The 22,174-nt window shown below is 50.6% G+C and overlaps 1 protein-coding gene across 10 annotated transcripts in view; it reads left to right on the top strand.

Moving 5' to 3' along the window:
- RHBDF1 (rhomboid 5 homolog 1) overlaps positions 1–22,174 on the top strand; it is a 197,097-nt gene that overhangs the window by 142,464 nt on the left and 32,459 nt on the right. For 7 of the 10 annotated variants that reach the window (XR_009456420.1, XM_059716933.1, XM_019482371.2 and 4 more), the window contains 7 exons: positions 7,051–7,125; positions 7,977–8,138; positions 8,502–8,602; positions 9,998–10,061; positions 11,743–11,837; positions 15,117–15,192; positions 21,828–21,928. Coding sequence is in view for 9 of the 10 variants with exons in the window: in XM_059716933.1 (XP_059572916.1) it covers positions 7,051–7,125; positions 7,977–8,138; positions 8,502–8,602; positions 9,998–10,061; positions 11,743–11,837; positions 15,117–15,192; positions 21,828–21,928 (674 nt within the window). In the remaining variant the exon portion in view is untranslated. The remainder of the gene's footprint in view (positions 1–7,050; positions 7,126–7,976; positions 8,139–8,501; positions 8,603–9,997; positions 10,062–11,742; positions 11,838–15,116; positions 15,193–21,827; positions 21,929–22,174) is intronic. The other 3 variants (XM_059716934.1, XM_059716935.1, XM_019482372.2) reach the window with 1 other exon arrangement.

Raw genomic sequence — 22,174 nt, 5'->3', positions numbered from 1 at the left:
AAGAACCAGAAGTTATTTTTCCCCTCTATTTGGCACTGGTGAGGCCACATCTAGAGTACTGTGTCCAGTTTTGGGTCCCTCACTACAGAAAAGATGCAGGCAAATTGGAGAAAGTACAGTGGAGGGCAACAAAAATGGTTTGGGGACTGGGGCACATGACTTATGTGGAAAGGCTGAGGGAACTGGGCTTATTTAGCTTGGAGAAGAGAAGACTAAGGAGGGATTTAATAGCAGCCTTCAACTACCTGAAAGGTGGTTCCAAAGAGGATGGAGGATTGATCTCAGTGGTGGCAAATGACAGAACAAGGAGCAATGGTTTCAGGTTGCAACAAGGGATGTTTAGGTTAGGTATTTGGAAGATCTCACTAAGAAGGCTAATGGCATACTGGGCTGCATTAGTAGGAGCGTTGCCAGCAGATTGAGGGGAGTGTTTATTCCCCTTTGTAGCAGGGCTCTAGGATGTGCCTGCTTCTTTAAGGGAGCAAGCAGCCTGAGAGTCTGCTTGCAGGTGGCAAAGGGGAGCTCATGAAGGACTCTCAAGTGACCGAAAGAGGGCTCAGGCTTTGCTATATAAAAGCCCAGAGCCTGCATAGGTCAGTTAGTCTTTCCCTGGTAGCTATGCAGTGTGGAGCCCTTGACCAGAGAGCAGCAGGACTTCTGAACTGACAGTGGCTCTGGATAAGGAACTCTGTAATGCAGGGAACAAGGAAAGGTACCTGGAACAGAAAAGGGCTTAATTATATGGGCAGGTGGCCCTGTTTTATATTAAGGCATGGGATGGCTTGAATGTCTGCCACAGGGAAGGTATTCCTTATTAAGTTGTCCTAGCAGTTCAACCTGGAGCCCTGGAAGGGCAGGAAAGGCTTACCTAGAGAGTTAGTAGTCCAGCAGGAGCTGAGAGGGGGCTTAGCTGGGGGTGCAAGGGCCTAGAGAGTAGGGACCTGGGGATTCACAAGCCCCAGGCCCATAAAGGACTGGGAGTGTGATTAGAGGGTCCAGGGACAAGCAGGGCTGAAAGAGAGTGAGACCCAAGGATCAAAGACAGAGGGAGTACTTGTGTGTAGGACCTGGAGGTTCAGGAGTCAGGGACTGTCAGTCAGTCAGACCAGAGGGTCCATGGTCCCGAAGACAGGGCAAGGACTAGATGAAGGGCTTCAATCCAAACTAGGGGTTCTAGAAACCCTAAGAGAAAGGATGCAAGCTGGATGAGGGTGTCTGGGAGCCCTGAGAGGTCCAAACATGGGATCACGTTGGTCTGAAGGCCAAAGGGGCCAAGTGTGTGAATTGAACATCATAGTGATAACATCTGTAAGGCTTAGGGTGTGGTGTAGGGGAGGAAAAGGAGCTATGCAATTTGCCCTTAAGGCTACAGGTGTCCTACAGGGACCTAGTCAAGCTGAGAGTGACCTATCAGGCCTAAGGGATGGATTGAGGCTAGTGGGGGCTCCTGAGGGACCCAGTGGGAAAGTATTAGGATTAGGGCTCACTCTAAGGCCTGTTGGCAGCTTCCCTTAATCAGTCTTTAACCAAGATCAAGGTGTGGCAGGTAAACAACCAATCTAGGGAAAACTACATTAGAGTTCGAGCTGGGCAGGAGCTGCAGGGCCACCAGGGGATGTCACAACTGCCCCTCTGGCCATAAGCCTGTCATACCCCCTATTTGACACTGGTGAGGTCACATTTGGAGCCCTATGTCCAGTTTTGTGCCCTTTCCCCTCCCCCCCCGCCCCCCCCAAAAGGATGTAGGCAAACTGGAGAGAGTCCAGCAGAGGACAATGAAAATAGGGGGCTGGAGCACATGACTTATGAGAAGAGGCCAAGGGAACTGAGCTTATTTAATCTATAGAAGAGAAGACTATGGGGGGGCGGGGGATTTGATAGCAGCCTCCAACTACCTGAAGCGTGGCTTCCAAAGAGGATGGAGCTAGACTGTTCTCACTGGTGGCAGATGACAAAACAAGGAGCAGTGGTCTTAAGTTGCAGCAAGGGAAGTTTAGGTTAGATATTAGGAAAAGTGTTTTTACTAGGAGGGTAGTAAAACACTGGAACATGTTACCCAGGGAGATGGTGGAATCTCCATCCTTGGAGGTTTTTAAGTCCCATATAGACAAAGCTTTGGCTGGATGATCTAGTTGGAGATGGTCCTGCTTTGAGTAGGGGATTGGATTAGATGACCTCCTGAGGTCCCTTCCAACCCTAATTTTCTATGATTCTGTGGTTCTAAGTACCCTGTAACCTGGGCATACATTTCAGCATAAGTTACGTTCATATCATAGTTTCAAAATTTTCCACACAATAAGAACAGCTAGAAGCAGGCAAACTCTTTTTTTAATGAAATCCTTGAGAAATGGTGCTTACCTCATTGGAAAATATTGGCCTAAAAGAATCTTGTGCTTGTTAGCAGGATTTCCATTGCCCCATGAGGTTGCATAATTCTAATACTTCCAAATTAGTGGACAGACCTGCTTCTTGTTCCTACTGCCCCACTCCCTTTCATAGAATCATAGAAAAGTAGGGCTGGAAAGGACTTTCAGAAGTCATCTAGTCCAACCCCTGGCCAAAGGCAGGATTATCCCTATCTAAACCATCCTATACAAATCCATAGTCTAACCCAAGGATGGGCAAAATACAGTCCGTGGGCCTGATCTGGCCCACCAGGACATTCTATCTGGCCCCCAGGGCCCCTAAAAAATGTATAAAACTAATTATTATTTATCCCTGGCTGCCCGTCTAAGCTGATGAGGTGCCAGCGTCATCAGGACCCAGGAGGAGCCCGCGGCTGGACCCTGGGTCAGCACCAGCAAGGCCCAACTGGCTGTGCCCCACCCTCAGCCTCACCCCCAGCCCCCCTACCCCCAGCTTCCTGTGGTGAGCCAGTAGGGGGTGCTGCTGCATTGAGCCACCCACCTCACTGCACCCGACCACCTTCTAGGCTCCGAGTGCCTCCCTGGGGGCGCCTTACATCTGGCCGACCCCCTTCCTGGAGCACACCCATTAGCCTGGGGTAAAAACTGTCACCACCCAGGGCTGGGCTTTATTCTGGCCCTGTGCACCCTGGGAAACACAGACCTAGTAGCCCTCGAGGGTACTTGACTCACTTCAAGCACTTGGGGGTGCTTCTCTCTGTCGGAAGCACAAGTAGTGGTCTCCCTTGGGGTCAGCCAAACCAAGGGGACCCCAAGGCATAATCTAGACGCACACCCAATAAGTCTTCCACGCTAGGTACAAAGGAGAACTTTATTGGTTACAAGGGGTAGGGCTGCAATAGGGTACAGGGTAGAGCAATATCAGAGAAATCCCATAGAGCAAACTGGCATGGCTGGGTAGCCTTTGATCACACATCTGAGTTACTGCAAGCTATATATCTACTTAGATTTCAGGTAGCTTACTCAAGTATCATCCAGAGGCAAGTGGAGATTCCCTCTGGAGGCAGGCAGTTCCTTGATCATGAGTTTTGAGAGAGAGAGCAAGTTTCAGACGGTTCAGCTCTTCTCGTCTCTGAGTCTTCCCCATGGCTGCTGCCTCCTCCTCCTGGGCAGTCTTTAACTTACGTAGCCCTTGTGACCTCATTTACCTGGTCCAATGGATGCCAGCACCTGTTGGCTGTCAGCCAACCAATTTGAAATGCATCGCTGGTTACTGGGCAGACTGGCAATTCCTAGCTCCCCAGGGAGTCCAAGCACCTCACCCAGGTATGTGATGCCAGTTACATAGGCAGAGGGAGCAGGTTCCCCCCCTCCCTCAGGAAAGTATCCAGCTCAGGTTACCTAAAGAGATAGGGTAAGGTTTGTACCCTCTGCAGGGCCCGTCTTAACCAAATTGTCACAGAGCAGTTTTTGGGGAGAAACAGGTGGCCTTCTGCTACACCTCCAACCAGAAGCCTCTGCCTAGCAGAGGCTTCTGGCCTGGCAATCCTGGGGCTGTTCCCCACCTCTGTCCGCCCAAAAGTGCAAAGTCAGAGGTGGGCAAAGGGAGAAGCGACAGCAGTGGTGGGAAGGTGGGGAGGTGGTGGTGGCTGCAGCATCAGGTGTGTGTGGGGGCGGGGGAAGAGTAGCAGTGAGTGGACAGGCAGGAGCGTAGCGAAAGTTGGGCTGGAGTGCGGGGTGGGAGCATGAGGCATACACCAGTGGGTGCCCAAGGCGGCGTGGCAGGAGTGTGGAGCCTGGGCTGGCAGGGGCTCTATGGAGCCGGGCTAGCTCCCCTCTCTCCCTGCCAGTGTAGCAGAAACTGGCCTGACCCCCAAGATTGCCAGCTGGCTCTGTGCAGTCCTGGCCAGGCCAGGCTGGCTCCGACACCACGCAGTTCCCAGGTGCATAGCTGGGACCGCATGGTACAGCAGGAGCCAGCCAGGAACCACTCACTACTGGAGTGGCAGGCGAGCATGGGAAACAGAGGGGGGAAGCAGTGGTGGGCAGGGGGGAAAGTGGTGTGTGGGTGCCCCAGGGCCAGAGCCATCATTAAAGCTTAGAAGGCCAACCCTCATACCTCATGAGGGAGACAGGGGTGGGCTGAGGCTGTGAGGGCAGAGCAGGTTGAGCCAGGCATGATCAGAGAAGAGAGGCTGAGACTGAGAAGCCGGGCTAGAGCAAGTGGGCTAAGGCCAAGAGGGCTATGCCTGTACAGGCTAGTGAATGAGTCAAAAGTAAGACCACACACACCCCCACATGCTCCCCCACCCTACATATACACCCCCCCACCCCCCGATACCTATCCACCCCCCAAACCTCATACCCACCCACACCCCCAGACCTATCTACCCACCACAACTCCCCCACACACCCTCCCCCACACCCCACATACACACACACCGCCCCCTACAAACCCTGTACCCACCCACCCATACCCCCCACACCCCTCTCACAATATACCAAAGTAAGACTTCATTTAAAGCTATTGTATTTAAGCTATTACCTCTATGTACACTATACAAACACATGTAAATCAGGACAAAAATATTTTTTGAAATCAAGTGAATGTATGTTGTAGTAGATGTTTGATTTTTAGAATATAATTTGGTTTTCTTTCTGGTTCCAAGATGGCAACCCTCTTGCTGAAAGGAGTACTTCCAGGGGCAAGGAGAGGGACTTCTGGTGTCAAAGGTCAGGGGTTAGGGGTGGGTCCCAAAATGGCTGCCTGGGGGGGCACCTGTCAAGGGATGGGGTTACCCTTGCAGCCCTCGACGGTTTGCCAAAATTCATTAAGCAGCCTTCCAGCTGAAATAATTGCCTGACACAGCCACAAGGTATGACATCCTAACCTGCTGCAGGGAGATAATGGTGGCCAATGTCCTGCTTCTGTGAGGATTGTTAAAATATACCCAAAGAGCCCTCACTACAGAGGGCTGTATGCCCTCACTACAGAGGAAAGAGAAAACCCCCACAGCCTGTACCAGTCTGACCATGAAGTAAAATTCCTTCCTGACCCTGAATATAGCGATCGATCTGACCCTGAGCAGAGGGGCAAGACACGCTAGCCAGGAACCTCCAGCAGGAGCATTGGTACATCCCAGACAAAATTGGGATGCAATTTGGCTGCAGCCAATCTCCAAGGCTTCTGAGAAAGGTGAAGAAAAACAAACCCTGATGCAGAAGGGGAAAAATATTCCTTCTGGCTCCAAGTGGCAACCATCAAAGACCAGAAGGGAGATGCCTATAGCAGAACGTAGGCATAGCTACTCCTACATCAGGGGTGGGCAATTCCAGCAGCTTACTAAAACTCCGTATATAGGGTGGGGAGGCAGGCAGGCAGGAAACAGTGTTTGGGAATGGGACAAGCGGGTGAGGCTAGGATCATGGGGTGGGGTCATGAGGTGGTGACAGCACAGGGCTGGAGCTGGGGCAAAGCTGCGATCCGCTGCCCACATGCCCCTGCGACAGGCACTGGTTCTGTGGGCAGGGGTATGCAAGGAGTGGATTGTGGCTCTGCCCCAGCCATGGAGTTGATTGTGACTCTGCCCCATACTCTCACCACCCCAAAATCCCAGCCCCAGAAGCAGCACTCTACCCACCTGGCCATGTGCCCTACTCACATGGCTCCCAACCAGTCTCCATGAAAACGCTGGGATCGTGGGGCAGTGACAGTACGGGGCCAGAGTCAGGACTGGGACTGGGGCAGAGCCACGATTTGCTCCCCACACATCCCTGCTTGCAGAACTGGGGCTCTGCCTTGGCCCTGGCCCCACACTGTCTCTGCCCCATGATCCCAGGGTTTTCATGGAGACTCACTGGGAGCCACACAGGTAGGACATGTAGCCAGGCGGGTGGGGAGCTGCATCTGGGGCTGAGATCTTGGGACGGTGACACCATGAGGCTGAGGCAGAGCCACGATCTGCTCCTTGCACACCCCTGCCTGCAGAACCTGTGCCCATTGCAGGGCCATGTGGGGAGCAGATAGTAGCTCTGCCCTGGCCCTGCGCTGACACTGTCCCACAATCCCAGGATCTCCCATGGATCTGACCCACCTACCCATCTTGCTCCTGGACGCTGCTCCCCACCTACCTGCAGCCCTATCCCAGCCACCTGGCTGAGCACTCTACCCCCATGAGTCCTGCCATTGCCGGTGGGTGTGAGGCGGATAGGCCAGGGTGCCCAGGCAGCAGGGCTGGGTCTGGCAGCTGTGGCAGCCGGAAGGAGCTTCTGCATCTGGGGCTGCTGAGAAATGGAGTCCACCTGCCACTGTGCCACCCCAAGTGCACTGTGGCTGTGTGGGTGGTGGGACTGGCTGTATGCACCAAGGCCTAGGCTGCCCCCTGAGCCTGGGCTGGGCAGGACTGTGGGACCTACTGCAGGCCAGACAGAATCGCTCAGTGGGCTGCATCCAGCCTGCGGGCCATATTTGGCTTGCTCCTGTCCTAGATCATCCCTGATCAATATTTGTCCAGCCATTTCTAGAACACCTCCATGATGGACATTCCAAAACTTCCCTAAGTCCATTCCACTGCCTCACCATTCTAACAGTGAAGTTTTTCCTGATATCCTACTTTGCTGCTGTGCCTCTGGCTGTCCTTCTGGTTTAGGACACCCATAGAGCTGTTGTTTTTTTGCTTTTCAGGTCTTGAGAAACAGGGGGGTTTATGAAAATGTCAAATATGTTCAACAAGAAAATTTCTGGATTGGCCCCAGCTCGGTGAGTCCCATCAGCTTGGAGTGAGCTTCTTTGTCTGTCTGGGGCAGATAGCATGGTCATACCTTCCACTGAGGAGTAAGGCAGTCCCATTTCTATTAGGTGTGGCAGAATAACCCTGCTGTTGTGGCCTGGCTAACCAGGCCATGTCCAGTGGTGCTCCAGGTTCCATGATTGGTGGTTTAAGCCTCACGGCTCCTTTCACAGTGAGGTTTCCTCTTGGGCCTCAATTCACCCAAGCCCATCAGAATGGCAGCCCTGTAATATGACTAAGACAAAGTCTGGCCTCTTCTGTCTTGGCTGGCCTCTTTTCACTTGCACCTTGAATAGAGGCTACATGACTAGGCTACTGCACACAGCTATAGAGCTCTCTTGGAAATGACCCAGTGCTCGTTTGGCTCCACTGCTATGGAGCACAAGTCACACCAAGTCAAACTTATTAGGGACCAGTGTAACAGAGGCAACAGTTAGGGAAGTCTCTTAATGAGGGAAGCCAATGATGGGGGCAGGGAGTGGGGGGCGGAATCTAGCACAGGAGTAGGAAGACCTTTTTTGTACAGAGAAGCCAAAAATACGTATTTGGTATCACTTCTCAGAAGTGGAGGAGATTCTTTTTATTTGGCCCACCCTGCCACAGACCCTCTGAAATGGCCGATCTTGCTGCCCAACCCCTTTTTGACTTCTTGTTGCTCAGTCTCTCTACCTTCACCTACCTCTCTTGCTGCTCAGTCCCTCTCTGCCCCCAGATCTCTTGCTACTCAGCCTCTCCCTGCTCCCTGTCCTCTAGATTCTGCTTACCCCATGTGCTTGCTGCCTGTTGCTCAGCTAAACTTTCATTCTCTTCTCTTTCTCAGGAGGCCCTCATCCATCTAGGGGCGAAGTTTTCACCATGCATGAGGCAAGACCAGCAGGTGCACAGTTTCATCAGTGCCAAGCGGGAGAAAGAGAAGCACTCAGCCTGCTGTGTGCGCAATGACAAGTCAGGCTGTGTGCAGACCTCAGAGGAGGAATGCTCTGTGAGTGTCAGCCACTCAGTCTCATGAGTAGCTGTCTGCCCGTTAGACCCTTGTTCTACTTCACTGCAACCCCATACCTAGCTTATGTGACCATTACCTTGCTGTGTTTGCCTGCCTGGTGCTGTGATGCCCCCAGCCCTCCTGCCTGGTTGGTGTGGTCCCCTTCAACTCTCAAGAATCTTCTCACTCAGGGGAGTGATCCTTCAGCTCAGTGTGATCCTCTCCATGTCCTGGTTTCTGATCAGTTCAGTGACACTCCTCCCCCCTCCCTCCACCACACACACACATACCTTATGGATTATCTCTATGAATGTCTCTTCCATATTGGGCCATGTGGTGACTTTGCTTCTTTCTCATCTTCAGTCAACTCTGGCTGTGTGGGTGAAATGGCCTTATCACCCCAGCACACCAACACTGGCAGGAAACAAGAGGCAATTTGGATCTGTTTGCCATCAAGATCCCAGGTAGGACTCCCCAGCTGAAGCCTACCCCAGACTCATTGTGCCTGCTCAGCACAAGGGTCTGCTGTGGCTGTGGAAAAAGTCAGGGAGGAGTGGGGGCCCTAGGTTCTATGCACAGGTCAGGGCACAGCCAGATTACTCATGAGAACAAGACTGATCAATGACACGAGAGCTTCTTAAGGAAGGAGGGGCTGCTTGGGAACTGGGCAGAAAAGGGATCTGATCTGAATCAAGGAATGAGGCTGCTCTGAGCACTGAAGCAAAGGTGGGTGAAAAGGATTCTTGCCCCAGTGCGGACATTGGTTTTAGTTCTAATAAAATGGCACTGGAAAGAGAGTTGTGCAGTGTCACTGGATAGAGTGGTGCAGGGATTGGGATATGAGAAGGCCATAGGCAGAGAAATGTATAGTGCTGCTCATTTCAGTAGCTGGTTTCACTTCTGTTTTTGCTCCCATTCAGCTTTGTCCTAGCAGTACCCAGACATGTGGCTCCTTTGTGTCTAGCTGCAAACTAATAGAATCCACCCTACTGCACCATATCATCCTCATCCCGTAACATTCACTGACCTGTCTTGGATACCGTACCCTCCTTTCCTCACTACTGTATCCATTCTTACATTGCTTCTCACTTGCCTAGGCAGTTCTCCTTGTTGGGAATTTCCTTTTCAGTTGTTTATTAGCTCCTGTGTTTGGTGCTGCTGGACCACTATTACTTATGATTGATACCACAGAAATCTGGAGGCCTTGGGAGCCACATGGCCAGCTTGTTATTTGCCATCCATCCTGGCTTCATTTGAAGCCACAAATCTTCTGGGTCACTTGGATTTCTGTGAATCCCACTTGAGATTGAGCCAAAGGGAAAAGAGCATTGGGAGAATGTTGGCAGCTGGAGGTTATAAGTGGTTTATTTTGTGTGGATAAGAGTCTGGAAGCTATCAGGCTAGCTACAGGACCAAGACAGATTTCTGCATCAGATAGCTACCACTGAGCATTCTGCTCAGCAAGAGTCCAGAACCTTGTTTTAGCAGAATCAGCTAGTACTTCAGGACAGTTGCTGTGTTCCCCTAAAGCATCAGCCCTTCTATCTGCCTGGCATCATGACACCACAGGGCATGCTTTCAAGTGCAGACATTGCTCTTCAGTGTGCAAGTGCTTTAAATGGCACATTTGACAGCCTGACCATTAGCAATCTCAACTTAACCTGTCCCCAGTGCTCTCACAATTCACACAAGCCCCAAGGAAATCCTGAGAACTGTGTCAGAGTGGTGCCCTGGCTCATAGGAAAAAGCAATTTTCTCTCTGTGGACTCTATGATGCTCTGGGTCCTCCACTCCTGGTTATAACTGCTGCTGTCATTGGTGTTTTTTCCAGGTGATTGATTACTGTTTTGTTGCTGCAGGGTTTGTGAGCAGCCAGCCTCCATGGAGCCACATGAATGGCCAGATGACATCACAAAATGGCCGGTGAGCATTAAAAGTATTGCAGGTTTGTACTGTGACAGACACAGACTGTCTGACCACTCCAACCACACAGTTTCCTCGCTCCTTTCAGTGAAGAGAATAGAAATGCCGGGGACTGGCTGATTCTAACCATTTCTATCTTATTACCACACAGATGATTTGCAGAGTGTTCATCAGCCCTGAAGTGGTGATCTGACTCTAGCTTTGTGCCTGGGCAGAAATCAGTGCCTTGTATAGGGAAAGAGTATGTTTCAAAGTGGCTTCTGGTTGCTGAGAACCCTGCCTAGCTCTTCCCCCTCTTTGTCCACTAGTGGAGTCATGGGGAGAATTTAGCAGTACCCTACCTGAATCAACCTACAGCACAATGACCTTTGGCTCTCCTCCCAGTCTTGGGATCCTTAGGTAACAAAGAATATGACAGCATGACTGGCTTGGGGAAATTACTGGGGACAACTGGCTGTGGAGCACAGGTGGCTTTGGTTGCTCTGATGCTCTGCAGCTAGCACCAGGGGAAGGAAGCTTAGACCACATTTGAAGCAGGCTGAAGGCTCTACTTGAGATAGGATTTGAACAGTGACTTTGATAAGCCAATATATTGATCTAATTTTGGTACTTTGGAGATGTATAACTTCATTGCAGTGGCTCTCAGTCACTGCATTTGTTCAGACTCCTGTCAGCTGCCACCTGTGGAGGACTGTAGAGATACAAGGCCTTCTGAATGCAGTTCAGAGCTCTGAGCACAGCCTAGCTGCTGACAGCATAGATGTCATCTACAGCATGCTGAATAATCACAGTGGAGAAGGCTCTTAGGGCTGAAGAGAATACTAGTAGTACCCTTAACCTGAGTTAGATGCCAAAGCAGAAACTCTCCCTGACAACTCTTTTGAGTGGACCTCTCACTGGGGGAGTGATAATAGTAGCCAGTGTCATCTAGAAAAGTTGGCTGAGATGTCCTCCAGCTGCCTGGAGATTTTGCAGACATGTCAGTGTAGGTGGGTTTTGTGTCAGACTTCCCCCTGTAAAATCCTGAACACAACCCTCTGCACTTCACTATCTGTTTGGGACTAGCAGTGCTATTGCTACTCAGAAGGGCTCACTTTAAGCTCTTCTTCATTCTCAGTTTTGACCTGATTCTCTGAAGGGCCTCAGCAGACCTCCATTTTGGTAGAGAGGGTGCTTGCCTCCTGAAAGACTGTACTCCCAACAGAGGCAGTTGCTTATACTCTGGGACTGCTGTCAGCAGCAGATAAGAACAGCCTGCCAAAAGGATGGCTGCTTCTCTCAGGCTGGAAGCAGAGTCTGGTATTCTTGCATTGCTTGTCTGAGCCCAGCTCAGAAAGGGAGTTGATTGTGGCTCCTGCTTACAGGAGATCCTGGTCCTGCCTACAGTTGCACCACTGCTCAGTTCTCTCCAGATCTTTGTTCAGGAACAATAGAGTGACTCAGACCATGGTCATAGCACAGTATCCAGACAACTCTTGAGTCTTGCTCACCCCTGGGCAAGGGAATGTATCCACTAAACCATGTCTGCCTCTCTCCACTACCAGCCTAGGTGACAGAGGGCTAGAATTGCATTCTCTCTCTCATCACAGAGGGATGAAGAGCATTCCTGGGGCACTTACTACCCTCCATCAGGTTGCAGTTATGTTCCTGCATCCATCCAATTCTGTTTGTCATTATCCAGATCTGCACTAAGAACAGCGCGGGGAATTATACCAACCACCTTCACATGGACTGCGTTATCACAGGCAGGCCCTGCTGCATTGGGACCAAAGGAAGGTAATAGAGCCCACTTGCCTATCCAGAAAGGTTTTGGGGAAGAGATTTATGGGGATGGTTCCTGTATTGGATGGCAATATGCAGTACAAAGGGCTTGCCTTCCTTCTTGGGGTGTAGGTTCTCCTTTTAGATGCACAGTCCAGGGCAGTACTGTAAGAAAGAAATCATACCAAAGGAACAACATCAAACTCCTGCATCCCAAGAGCTAGGCCCTGACCTCATGCTGTGTGGGGAGAAAGAAAGACAAAGGCTCCAATCTGGGCAATGGGATGACTTGGTGTGTAGTAACCCTTACAGTATGCATTTTCCAGCTCCTATACAGCATCTGTGGACCACAGCAGAATGCATGCAAGAGTACTAGAGCCATTTGGGGATTATGCAGCATCTTACATAAACTGGACTGCATTTTAAATCACAAGAAAGTGCTTTTGTTCACTGAGAAATAAATATATTTCCCATGTGAGAACTTGAACTCTGACTTGTTCTGTGAGCCCTGTCTGAGAATTTTCAGCAATACTCTATGTAGGTGTAGAAGCCCTATACCCTGCTGAGCACAGTATTGGCTTGGGAAGACCCAGCATAGACTAAGACATTTCCTGTGTAGGAAACAACGGTTTAAGAATGGATTAAAGTACAGAAGATATTGACAAAAAAATACCAACAGTTCAGGTGAGGGAGGTGTAAGGATTGCTCAGAGATAGAAAAGGAGGTGGCAGTGGGCATGTCTACACAAGACACAAACAGTGCAGTAGCCAAATAATACTGTGCAGTAGCAGATCACAGCACCAGCAATGCTAATATGCTACTGCGCAGTATTATTTGGCTACTGCACAGTAGTGTCACTAAAACAGGATTTGCTGGCGCTAATGTGCAGTAATCACTGCACAGTAGCATCTCATATAGACACACCTATTGTGCAAAAGGGATCTGAAAGTAGTTGGAAGGCACTTGTCCCTAACCGGGAGATCATGCCAGATGCAGACAACAGAACAGATGGTACCAAGTAGCATATAGGGAACTGGGAGGAGAGAGTTTTGTAAGTCCCCATGATTGCCTGTCTTCGGTAACTGAGGGGTATGCCAGATGCCAATGCCTCCAAATGCAAGCTAGATTTTGGACAGACAAGACATTAAGTAGAGGAATAAGCTGAAGTAATGGAGGGGACTGGAGGACTGGTTTCTTTACTAGCATGGATTCTGTTCCAGTCATGTTGAGATTTCTTAGGAGGAGACATGCTCAAGTTTGCAGTCAGTGTAGTGCCTGTCCTGCCTAGCCAGAAGAATGCTGGCCACTAGGGGTGTGTGAAGCAAGCCATATTTGATTCGGATTCAGATTCAGCCTGATTCGGGGGACAGTGATTTGATTTGCTGATTCGGATCACTGTCTGGATTCGATTCGGCTGAATCTGAATCTGAAGATTCAATTCTGATTTGGAGAATCAGCGATTCGGCTATAAACACAGCTTTATATGTTTTTTCTACATACCTCGAGGTACCAGATGTGGTTCATGAGCACTGAAATGGTGGGGCAGATGGAGCATCCCACAGGAGCGCAGGGGGCCCCCCTGCATGCTCAGTGGCAGACCTGGAAGCAAACCAGAAGTACTTCTGGCCACCTCCGGGGTCCAGCATGCAGGGGAATCCCCCCAGCTCAGTGATCAGCCATGGAGGGACCCCAGCCCACTCCCCTCCCCCCCCCCGACCCAGAAGGCACCAGTTGCTGAGCCAGGGGGAAGGAGGTGGGTTCCCTGTGCACTCCACAGTGGACCTGGAAGTGAATCAGAAGTGCTTCTGATCCATTTCCAGGTCCGATGCTGAGCATGCTGGGGACCCCCACGCGCTCCCATGGGACACTTCATCCACCCCACCATCTCTGCATTCACAAGCTGCCTGGTACCTTGAGGTATGTAGAAAAAACATATAAAGCTGTGTCCAAATTGTAAAAACTCTCCAAATCTCTCTGAATCGAACCAGAGGCTTCCGATTTGATTCAGAGAGATTTATGGGTCTCCTGATTCGATTCAGATTTGGAGAATCGAGCCAAATCTCCTCCAAATCGAATCACCGACCGAAACTTCGCACAGCCCTACTGGCCACTGCCATTCTTCTTACCTTGAATACCCAGGTTGATCACCAGCTCTGCAGATCCCTCAGGAGGAGTTGTCAGCAGAAATTAGATAATAACAGAGAATCACTCATGGCCATGATGTATGTTCCTGACATTGCTGCCACTTGATCCAAGTGTTTAGCTAATATTGGGGCCTTACCAAGTTCTTTCTGGTATGAAGAAAACCTATTGATGCACCAAAGAGCTCAGTCTCTTCTCTCTCATTGTCATGTTCACCATTGTTTTTCTTGCTGTCGGCTGTTTTTTATGATAGCTTTCTTCTCTGAAACACACAGGCATACACAGTTGCAACTGATCTATGCTCCAGCCCTTGCATTTGCAGTCTCAGGGAAGCTTTTTAGTCTATATGTACACCAGCTCTGCTCGGGAAGCTGGTACATTGGGATCCAAATGATGGGCCAGGGCAGGACCTGGTGTAGAAAATGCTAGGAAGTCTAAGCCGCAGGATGCATCTGGTATAGGAAAACCCTGCCATTGACTTTGTAGTACCCAGCTTGAGATGCACCTAAAGTTGTGGCAGACCTATCTGCTGCTCTTTCAGCTTGTATACTGGTGACTAGGATTTCAGTTCCTGCAGGAAGTGCATTCCTACTGCTGTGGGTCGTACAGAATGAGAATACAATCCCTGTAGAAATAAATTCCTTATGTTCCGTGCCTGCACTATTGTAGCTTCAGTAGTGCAATCCCTTAGTGTAGATATGACTTACAGTAATAGAAGGAAGTTTATACCCAGGTAAATTCTGTAAATGCTAGAGCTTTGTATCAGTGCAGCAACACTGGAGGCTGAAGTCCCAACTGTGGTGGAGAGCACCCTATGGGCAGCTGACACTGAGTTTCCCAGTTCCAGTGGTGGTATTGTGGAGGTAGAAGCACAGAGTGCTCATTGATAGTCTACCTGGCTCTCCCCTTTGGGGAGTGGAAGAGCACAGCATTGTGGGATGCTAGGAGGACTGCCTGTTTCCTTGTCATGAACATAGAACATTGCAAAAATGAAACAATCCAGAATATTACCTGCTTCCCCCAGGGTTATTTCTGTCATGATTTGGTTATTTTTAGGGTAATTTAAAAGGTGTTTCGAGTGGGTGATCCTTTTAGGAGACAAGATGCTTCTTTCAGCACAGCTGACTTTTGCTACTTTCTCTCTTTTTTCAGGTGTGAAATAACATCCCGGGAATATTGTGACTTTATGAAGGGGTATTTCCATGAAGAGGCGACACTCTGCTCCCAGGTATGCTCAGAGCCACTAAAACAGGTACTCAGGTCTGCCCTCTCCCCTCCACCCTTCTCCATCCCCGATCCTTTCCAAGTGGCTTGACAGGATCTGGGAAGGTTTACAGCTTTTCTTCCTCACTTGTGCTGCCAGCCTGTGAGGAACCCTGCCTGTGCAGGGTTTAGGGCTGCATGAATTAGTGCTCTGCCTGCTTTCATTTGAGTGCTGGTGGCATCACGAAGGGCACTGAACCACCAACAGGTAAGCTAGAGATAGCAAAACTCATTCTTCTCTGAAATTCAGTGCAGGATTAATTCTGTAGGCAGTGCAGGCTTCATGCTGTAGGTGGAATTGCAGTGTCAGGGGACAACAGCATGTTAGGATTAAGTGTGGGATGGGAATCACAGAATCATAGCTGGAAGGGACCTTCTAACTATACAAGTCAATCCCATTGCACAACTACAAAATATATTACCCAAAGATACCCAAAGCACCCTGGTAAAGCAAGGGATAAAAGCCATCAGTGTCCTGCCACTGCACCCATTTTTAAAATGTGCTCAAGAAATCCAAAGAGACCCATACCCCCCATTACAGCAGAAAGCAAAAGCCCCAAAATCCCTACAAAAATTTCTTCCGGATCCCAAATGTGGTAATCCTGACAGGGGGACAAGACTGTCTAGCCAGGAACCACTGGTTTTTTATCCTAGCAGGAGCATTGTCACAGCCCAGTGTGACAGGGCACTTGATGCACCTGTCACTTTAAGAGGAGAGAGGCTGAGGAAGAAGCAGCCTGCAGGTGGGGCAGGGGCCCATTAAGGAGACACCTGGCCAGAAAGGGGTTGGGCTTGAGCCATATGAGCCCAGGGCCTGAGCAAGCGGGTCTGGCAGTCTAGCCCGAGGAGCAACAGGGAGAGCAGCTCCTGGCAGCAGCGCTCCTGCCATAAGCGGATTAATGAACGGGCCAGCTGGGCATGAGCCCAGGGGCCCCTACCAATTTGTGGCCCCGGGATCCTCATCAGCAGGGAAGTGAAAGCCACAGTTTTAAACGCCCCCATTTTTGGTGCTAAGTTTAAAATTGCAGCTTTCATATTTGCTTCCCTGGGAGCTGGAAGCAGGGCCCCTCATCCTCCAGTGGGGCCGGGGGGAGGGCAGGACAGAGCTGGGGTTGGGATTGGGTCAGAACAGCTGTGCTGCACCTGGGGGAGGGGGGTGGGCCAGGTGGCACCATGTCTGGAGGGGAGGAGGCTGAACTGGACTGGGAGAGCCTGGCCCTACCTGGCAGGGGGGCGAGTTGGGGCCGGCCAGGAGCACTGTGCTGCACTGCGCCTTTGTGGGCAGCAGCACTGGGGGGGCCTTGGGGCCTATAGCCCCCCAAAATTCATCTTAGCCCAGGCACACCCACAGCTGAGCTACCCCTGCCTGTGCTCCCACCTACCTGCAGAGACATGGCACAGCACTCCTGGCCCAGCCCAGCCCAGCCCAGCCCAGCCCAGCCCAGCTCAGCTGTCTGTGTTGGACTGTCTGTGTGTGTGTGTGGGGGGGGGGGGGGGGTGTCTGTGTCCATGTGCAGAGAGTGAAAGTAGAGTGTGTGCACCTGTGTCTGCATGCCTATGTGTATGTGGGGAGTATAGGTTGTAGCCGTGTTGGTCTAAGGACATAGACCAGTCAGGCAAGGTTCTTTGGGCGAGTCTGATATCTTTTATTAGACCAACTTAAATAGTTGGAAACGTTTTTCTTAGAAAGCTTTTGGGTTTAAAAATGTTTTGTCAGGCTGAGGAAGCACCTGCAGATGGTGTGTGCTCTTCCTAGATGGAATGAATAGTAAAGAAGCCAGAGGCTGGTCTGTGTGCAAAAAAGGCAGTCAGGGAAGATATAAATGGAGGAGTCAGTGGGTGAGAGACAGGCTTTGTGGGGGGAGGAGAGGGATAGATGTAGCAGGTAAATAGTGGAGAGCTATCTGGGGAGCCAGATGTCAGGCAAGTTATAATGTGTCATAAATCTAATGTGTATATTTAGTCCATGATTTTTTGTATCCATGAGGTTGATGAAATGAAGTTCATAGGCTCATCTGTGAAAGTGTTTTGTCAATTCCCTTTGAAGATTAAAACTGAGAGATTGGGGACAGAGAGGGAAAAATGTGCCCCACAGCTAATTCAGTGTTCTTGTCTTTGATAGATTTCTGGTGTGCATTCATTCTGGTGCACAGTTGTTTTTTGGTCTCTCCTACATAATTTCCATCAGGGCATTTGGTGCACTGGATGAAATATATAACATTTCTCAAGGCGCAGCTGTAAGATCCAGGAATGCTGATGGTTCTGTTGTGGGGTGTAGTAATTGTGGGGGTGGTGGAGATACGTTGGCAGGTTTTGCACTTCTTGTCATGACATGGTCTGGATCCATTTGGTGTGTTTTGGGCCGTAAGAAGTTTGCTTCTGGTGATGAGGTTAGCGAGGTTCAATGCTTGTTTGAAGGCTAGGATGGGTGGTTGTGGGAAGTTCTCTTTAAGAATTGGGTCTCCTTCTAGAATGGGTTGCATTTGTTTGAGGATTTTCCATATAGGTTCGAGGGAGGGGTGATATGTCATAAACAGTGGTGTGCGATTCATGGGGGTTTTCCTTCTGTGTTTCAGCAATTCTTCACATGGTATCCAGGTGGCCATCCTACTGTGGGATGATCTGGTAACATCCATGCTGGCTAGGAGGGTGTTGCTGGGAAGGTGGTCTATGTTTTTAAGTTTTTGTAGAAAGTCTGTAGTGTGTTAGACAAGCGGGTGACAAGCAGTTTAAGGATTGATTTGACAAAACCCACTGACTCTCACCCACTGGTTCTTTCACCCACTGACTCCTCAATTTACATCTTCCCTGACTGCCTTTCTTGCATGCATACCTGCCTCTGGCTTCTTTACTATTCATTCCCTCCAGGAAGAGTGCACACCAACTGCAGATGTTTCCTCTGTCTGATGACAGGTTTTTAAACCCAAAAGCTTGCTAAGAGGGAGGATTGCAGGGACTCCAGGAGTTTTATTAGTTGGTCTAATAAAAGATATCAGATTTACACAAATAACCTTGTCTGCCGTGTGTGTGTGTACATTTGGCCATAGCTGGGGCGCGGAGCAAGGAGAAAAGGCAGGCATGTGCTCCCCAGCCCAGCAGGGTCCACCCAGCCTCTCCCACCAGCACTAGGAGGGGAAGGGGCCCCTCTTCCTTATCCCCCTGCAGCTCAGGTTCCATGGGGGGAGGGGGCCTCAAATTTTGTGTTTGCCCAGGGCCCCAGTACACCTAAATCTGCCTCTGGCTCCTGCCTTAACCTCTGAGCTGGAGTTAAGCTCTGGTGGTTGTGGAAGGTACTGGGTGGGGGGTTTATGGAAGTCCCAACTGGCCCAGAGGAAGAGGGGCCAGAAAAATAGAGGCCCTGGCACCCACAGAGAGGGAGCCTGAGCCCATTGCAGGGAAGAGTGTGGAGCCAAGAGCAGACCTTGGAAGAGATTGGCCTGGGGCCCAGAGTGAGAAAGCACTTGACCCTGGGAGGGGCTTCGTAGAGAGGGCCTGGGGCCTGAAGCTTGGCACAAGTAGAGGTGGGGTGAGTGTGAGCAAGGCCTGGGAGCAAGACTGGAGCCTGAGAAGAAGGCGGGGGAGGGGCCAAAGAGGTGTGGGGCCAAGGGGGGCCAGATTCCAGAGAGGGGTATGTGTCAGCAGAGCCTGAGAGAGCAGGACACTGTGCCCAGGAGTAGCCAACAGACGTGAAATGCCTGGGTGGGGGAATGCAGGTGGAGATAGCATCTCCCAGCTACTCCCAAGTATACTAAGTACCCAGGTGGAGACACCAAGCCTAGGAGCCACATTTGGAAGTAGCTAACCTAGGGAAAGTGCCCAGGCAGAGTCGGGGGGGCTAAAGAGCGCAGAGGTCTAGAGCCCAGGAAGGGCAGTTGTCAGCAGGGCTTGGGAGCCTGAAGGTCTCACTGGCCCAGGAGATGGGCCAAAGGCCAAGCAGATGTTCACAGCTGGAGACTGGTGGAGCTGGAGGAGCACAGGAATCTCAGCTGGCCTAGGAGTGGGGCCATGACCCAGAAAAGGGCCAAAGACCAGGGAGTCACAGCCAGAGACCAAGGGGGCCAAGGAGCCCACAGGCGAGGAGGGGCAAGGACTGGGGCTGGGAGCCTGTAGCTCCAGATGGGTATGAGGCATGGGAGGTAGGTATTGGGGAGGATGGAGCACATGAGATTGTCCCTTAAGGCAATGATGGGACACCTGTGAGCAAGATCAAACTTGGGAAACCCTGGGGCAGCCTCCCTTTATTTAGAAGCTAGGTACATCAAGGCATGGTGGGCAAATGAAGGAGCAACTGCCCAAAGAGGATGAAGTGGATAAGGGCTGAAGGGACTTCAGGGATTCCATGGTTATCCCAGTCAAAATCTTTAGCTTTGGCTGCAACCAACCCCTAATGCTTCTGAGAAAGTCGAACCCTCTCCCATATCTCTAGCCACAGGAGGAACATTCCTTCCCAGCCCCACATGGCAACTAGGAAAGCCCAAAAGCATGGAAAAAAGAGACACCCTCCATTCTGCTTTGCAACCTGGGGACAGCAGGCATAACTCTGCACATAACACCATCTTACTGGACAGTGAAGATTCCCCTTTCTGTATCCCCTTCGCTGCAACAGGGAGGCACTCCAGGGGTGTCTGTGAAGCTCCTGGAGTTCCTGCATCCCTCCCTTTGTGGCCAGTCACCCCTTCAGTCACCCACTACACCTTGAAGTCTCTTACTTTTATGAGGGTAGCTGCCCCAGGGTTTCCCAAATTGCTCTCTCAAATGACCACCAGGCGCACTGTGGTCCCTGCCTTATGGACTAATTGCATGGCTTTAGTTCCACGCCTACCATATCTCATGCCTTACAGGTGGCATCCTCATTGATATTCTCTTCCACTCAGCCCCTCTGGGTTCCTGGACCCTCACTGGTCCCACAATCTCAGCCCCTGAATCTGGGCTCCAGACCCCTCCCTGGGTCCCTAGGAACTTCCTCATTTCCTTAGTTCCTCTCCCAAACTCTGGACTACTTTAGGTGTTACCCTCCATCCTGACCTTCCGGAGCTGCAGCCATCCTGCTGAAGTAGTGGTAGTTTCTCAGCAGGCTCCAAACTGTTACTGTTGGCTCATCTCAGGGCCTGGGCTTATATCTTCCTTCTGGGTCAGATGGCTACAATCAGCCCAGGCCCCAGCCACAGACTACTTCAGCGCTATCCTGCCTGGTTCTTAAAGTGTGTGCATGGTGTCAGCAGGTCCTGGGCTTCTAACTGTTGCTTTTTATAGACCACTCCAGGCATAGCTATCCCTAGATCATATCTGACATATGCTTAGTCAGCCTCCAGTGGTGGAGTCCCCACAACTTCCTTAAGCAATCTAGTCTGCTGCCACACTGCTCTTACAGTAAAGCTTTTCCTGATAACAAATCAAAACATACTTTGCTGCAACTTCAAGCCATTAATACACCTCCTCTCTGTGACAAAGAAAAAGGCTATTTTCTCTCGTTTCTGGCAGCATTTCTAATATTTGGAGACTGCTATCATGTCCCACTCTTAATCACCTTTTCTGGCAGGTGAACTTACCTGTTTCTTTCAGCCTGTCAAATGGCTTGCCTTCCACGCCCATTATTATTTCTGCCACTTAATGCTGGACCCTGTTTACCTTTTCCATGTCCTTTTTTAAAAAGTGGAGTCCAAACCTGCACACAGTGTTCTAGATGAGGCCTAAACAGTGCTAAGGAAAAAGGCACTATCATCTGTGTCTTGTACATACTGTTCCTATTGATGCAGTCCAAAACCACATTCACCTTTTGAAGCAGCACATTGTATTAGTGCCTGTGTACCATGATATTAGGCCATTAGAATGAGACAGAACTGTGCCATCCTAGCAACAGGGGCAACACACACAAGCTTGCTCCAACCTGACTATTACATGGGTCACCCAATAAGCTTGAGGGTGAAGGGACTCAAGGGTAAATGCCACTATCCTGTGGGCTTTGCATTTTGATGCCTTCTTGCTACATTTATGAACAAAGGTACTTATGTACTGCTCATTCCCCTTTGGGAGCTGGGCAGTAATGCTTCTGTGCACACTGGAGTAAGCTGGGCAGTAATGCTGCTGTTCACACTCGGGTAAGGTGAGACTGCTGATGTATGGCACTGGGATTGAGGACAAACCTGTGTCCCAAGCATTTAGGCTTTGTCAGCCCTTGGCACAAAAACCCAGCTTTTTCAAAGACTATCAGAGTTGGGATGCTTTCCCTTATGCTAGCTATGTTGGGCTGGGATGCACAGTTGCTGCTTGAGGAAGGGAGAGGAAGACGGGGGTTAAAAAGGGATCTGGGCTGGTTGGCCATTCTGCGAGCCCTGCTAAATCCTTCAGAGCCCTGGAGAAGAGCTTGTGGCTTGGCAGACCAGCCGTACTTAAACTATTTATAGTATTATGCCTCTTCCAGTCCCTACCAAGCCCTAGCCAGGCTGACCTAGAGGTATCAGCCTTTGGCTGGAATGCTAACTTGGGTGAAGTATGAGGCTAACAACTGCTAGCAAGCACCAATGCTTCCTGCCACGTCCTTAATGTTACTAGCTCCCTGGGGGTCCCTGGCCCCAGCTGACCTAGCTCTCACTGTGCCAGGTACACTGCATGGATGATGTCTGTGGCCTCCTGCCCTTCTTAAACCCAGAGGTCCCTGACCAGTTCTACCGCCTCTGGCTCTCACTCTTCCTCCATGCTGGGTAAGTCTGCAAAAACAAACTGGTCCCTGTGCTACCACCTATCCTAGGGTGTCTGTGGAGTCCCTAGGGCATGGCCTCTATGTCACTGTGATGCAGGGTGGGGGTATTCTTCGGCAGGGAGCCTCTTAGTTCCCACTGGAGGGAGATGCAACAGTGATTTTTCCCTCCTGAGTTGTATTACAGGCAATGCCCTGCATCCCACTAAGTCTTGGGGCAACTAACCCAGAAAGACTGAGGTGCCTGCTG

The sequence above is a fragment of the Alligator mississippiensis genome, chromosome 13, assembly GCF_030867095.1.
Source record: "Alligator mississippiensis isolate rAllMis1 chromosome 13, rAllMis1, whole genome shotgun sequence".
Lineage (NCBI taxonomy): Eukaryota > Metazoa > Chordata > Crocodylia > Alligatoridae > Alligator > Alligator mississippiensis.
Note: the sequence above shows the minus strand (reverse complement) of the source record. Positions and strands in the feature narration are given on the sequence as shown.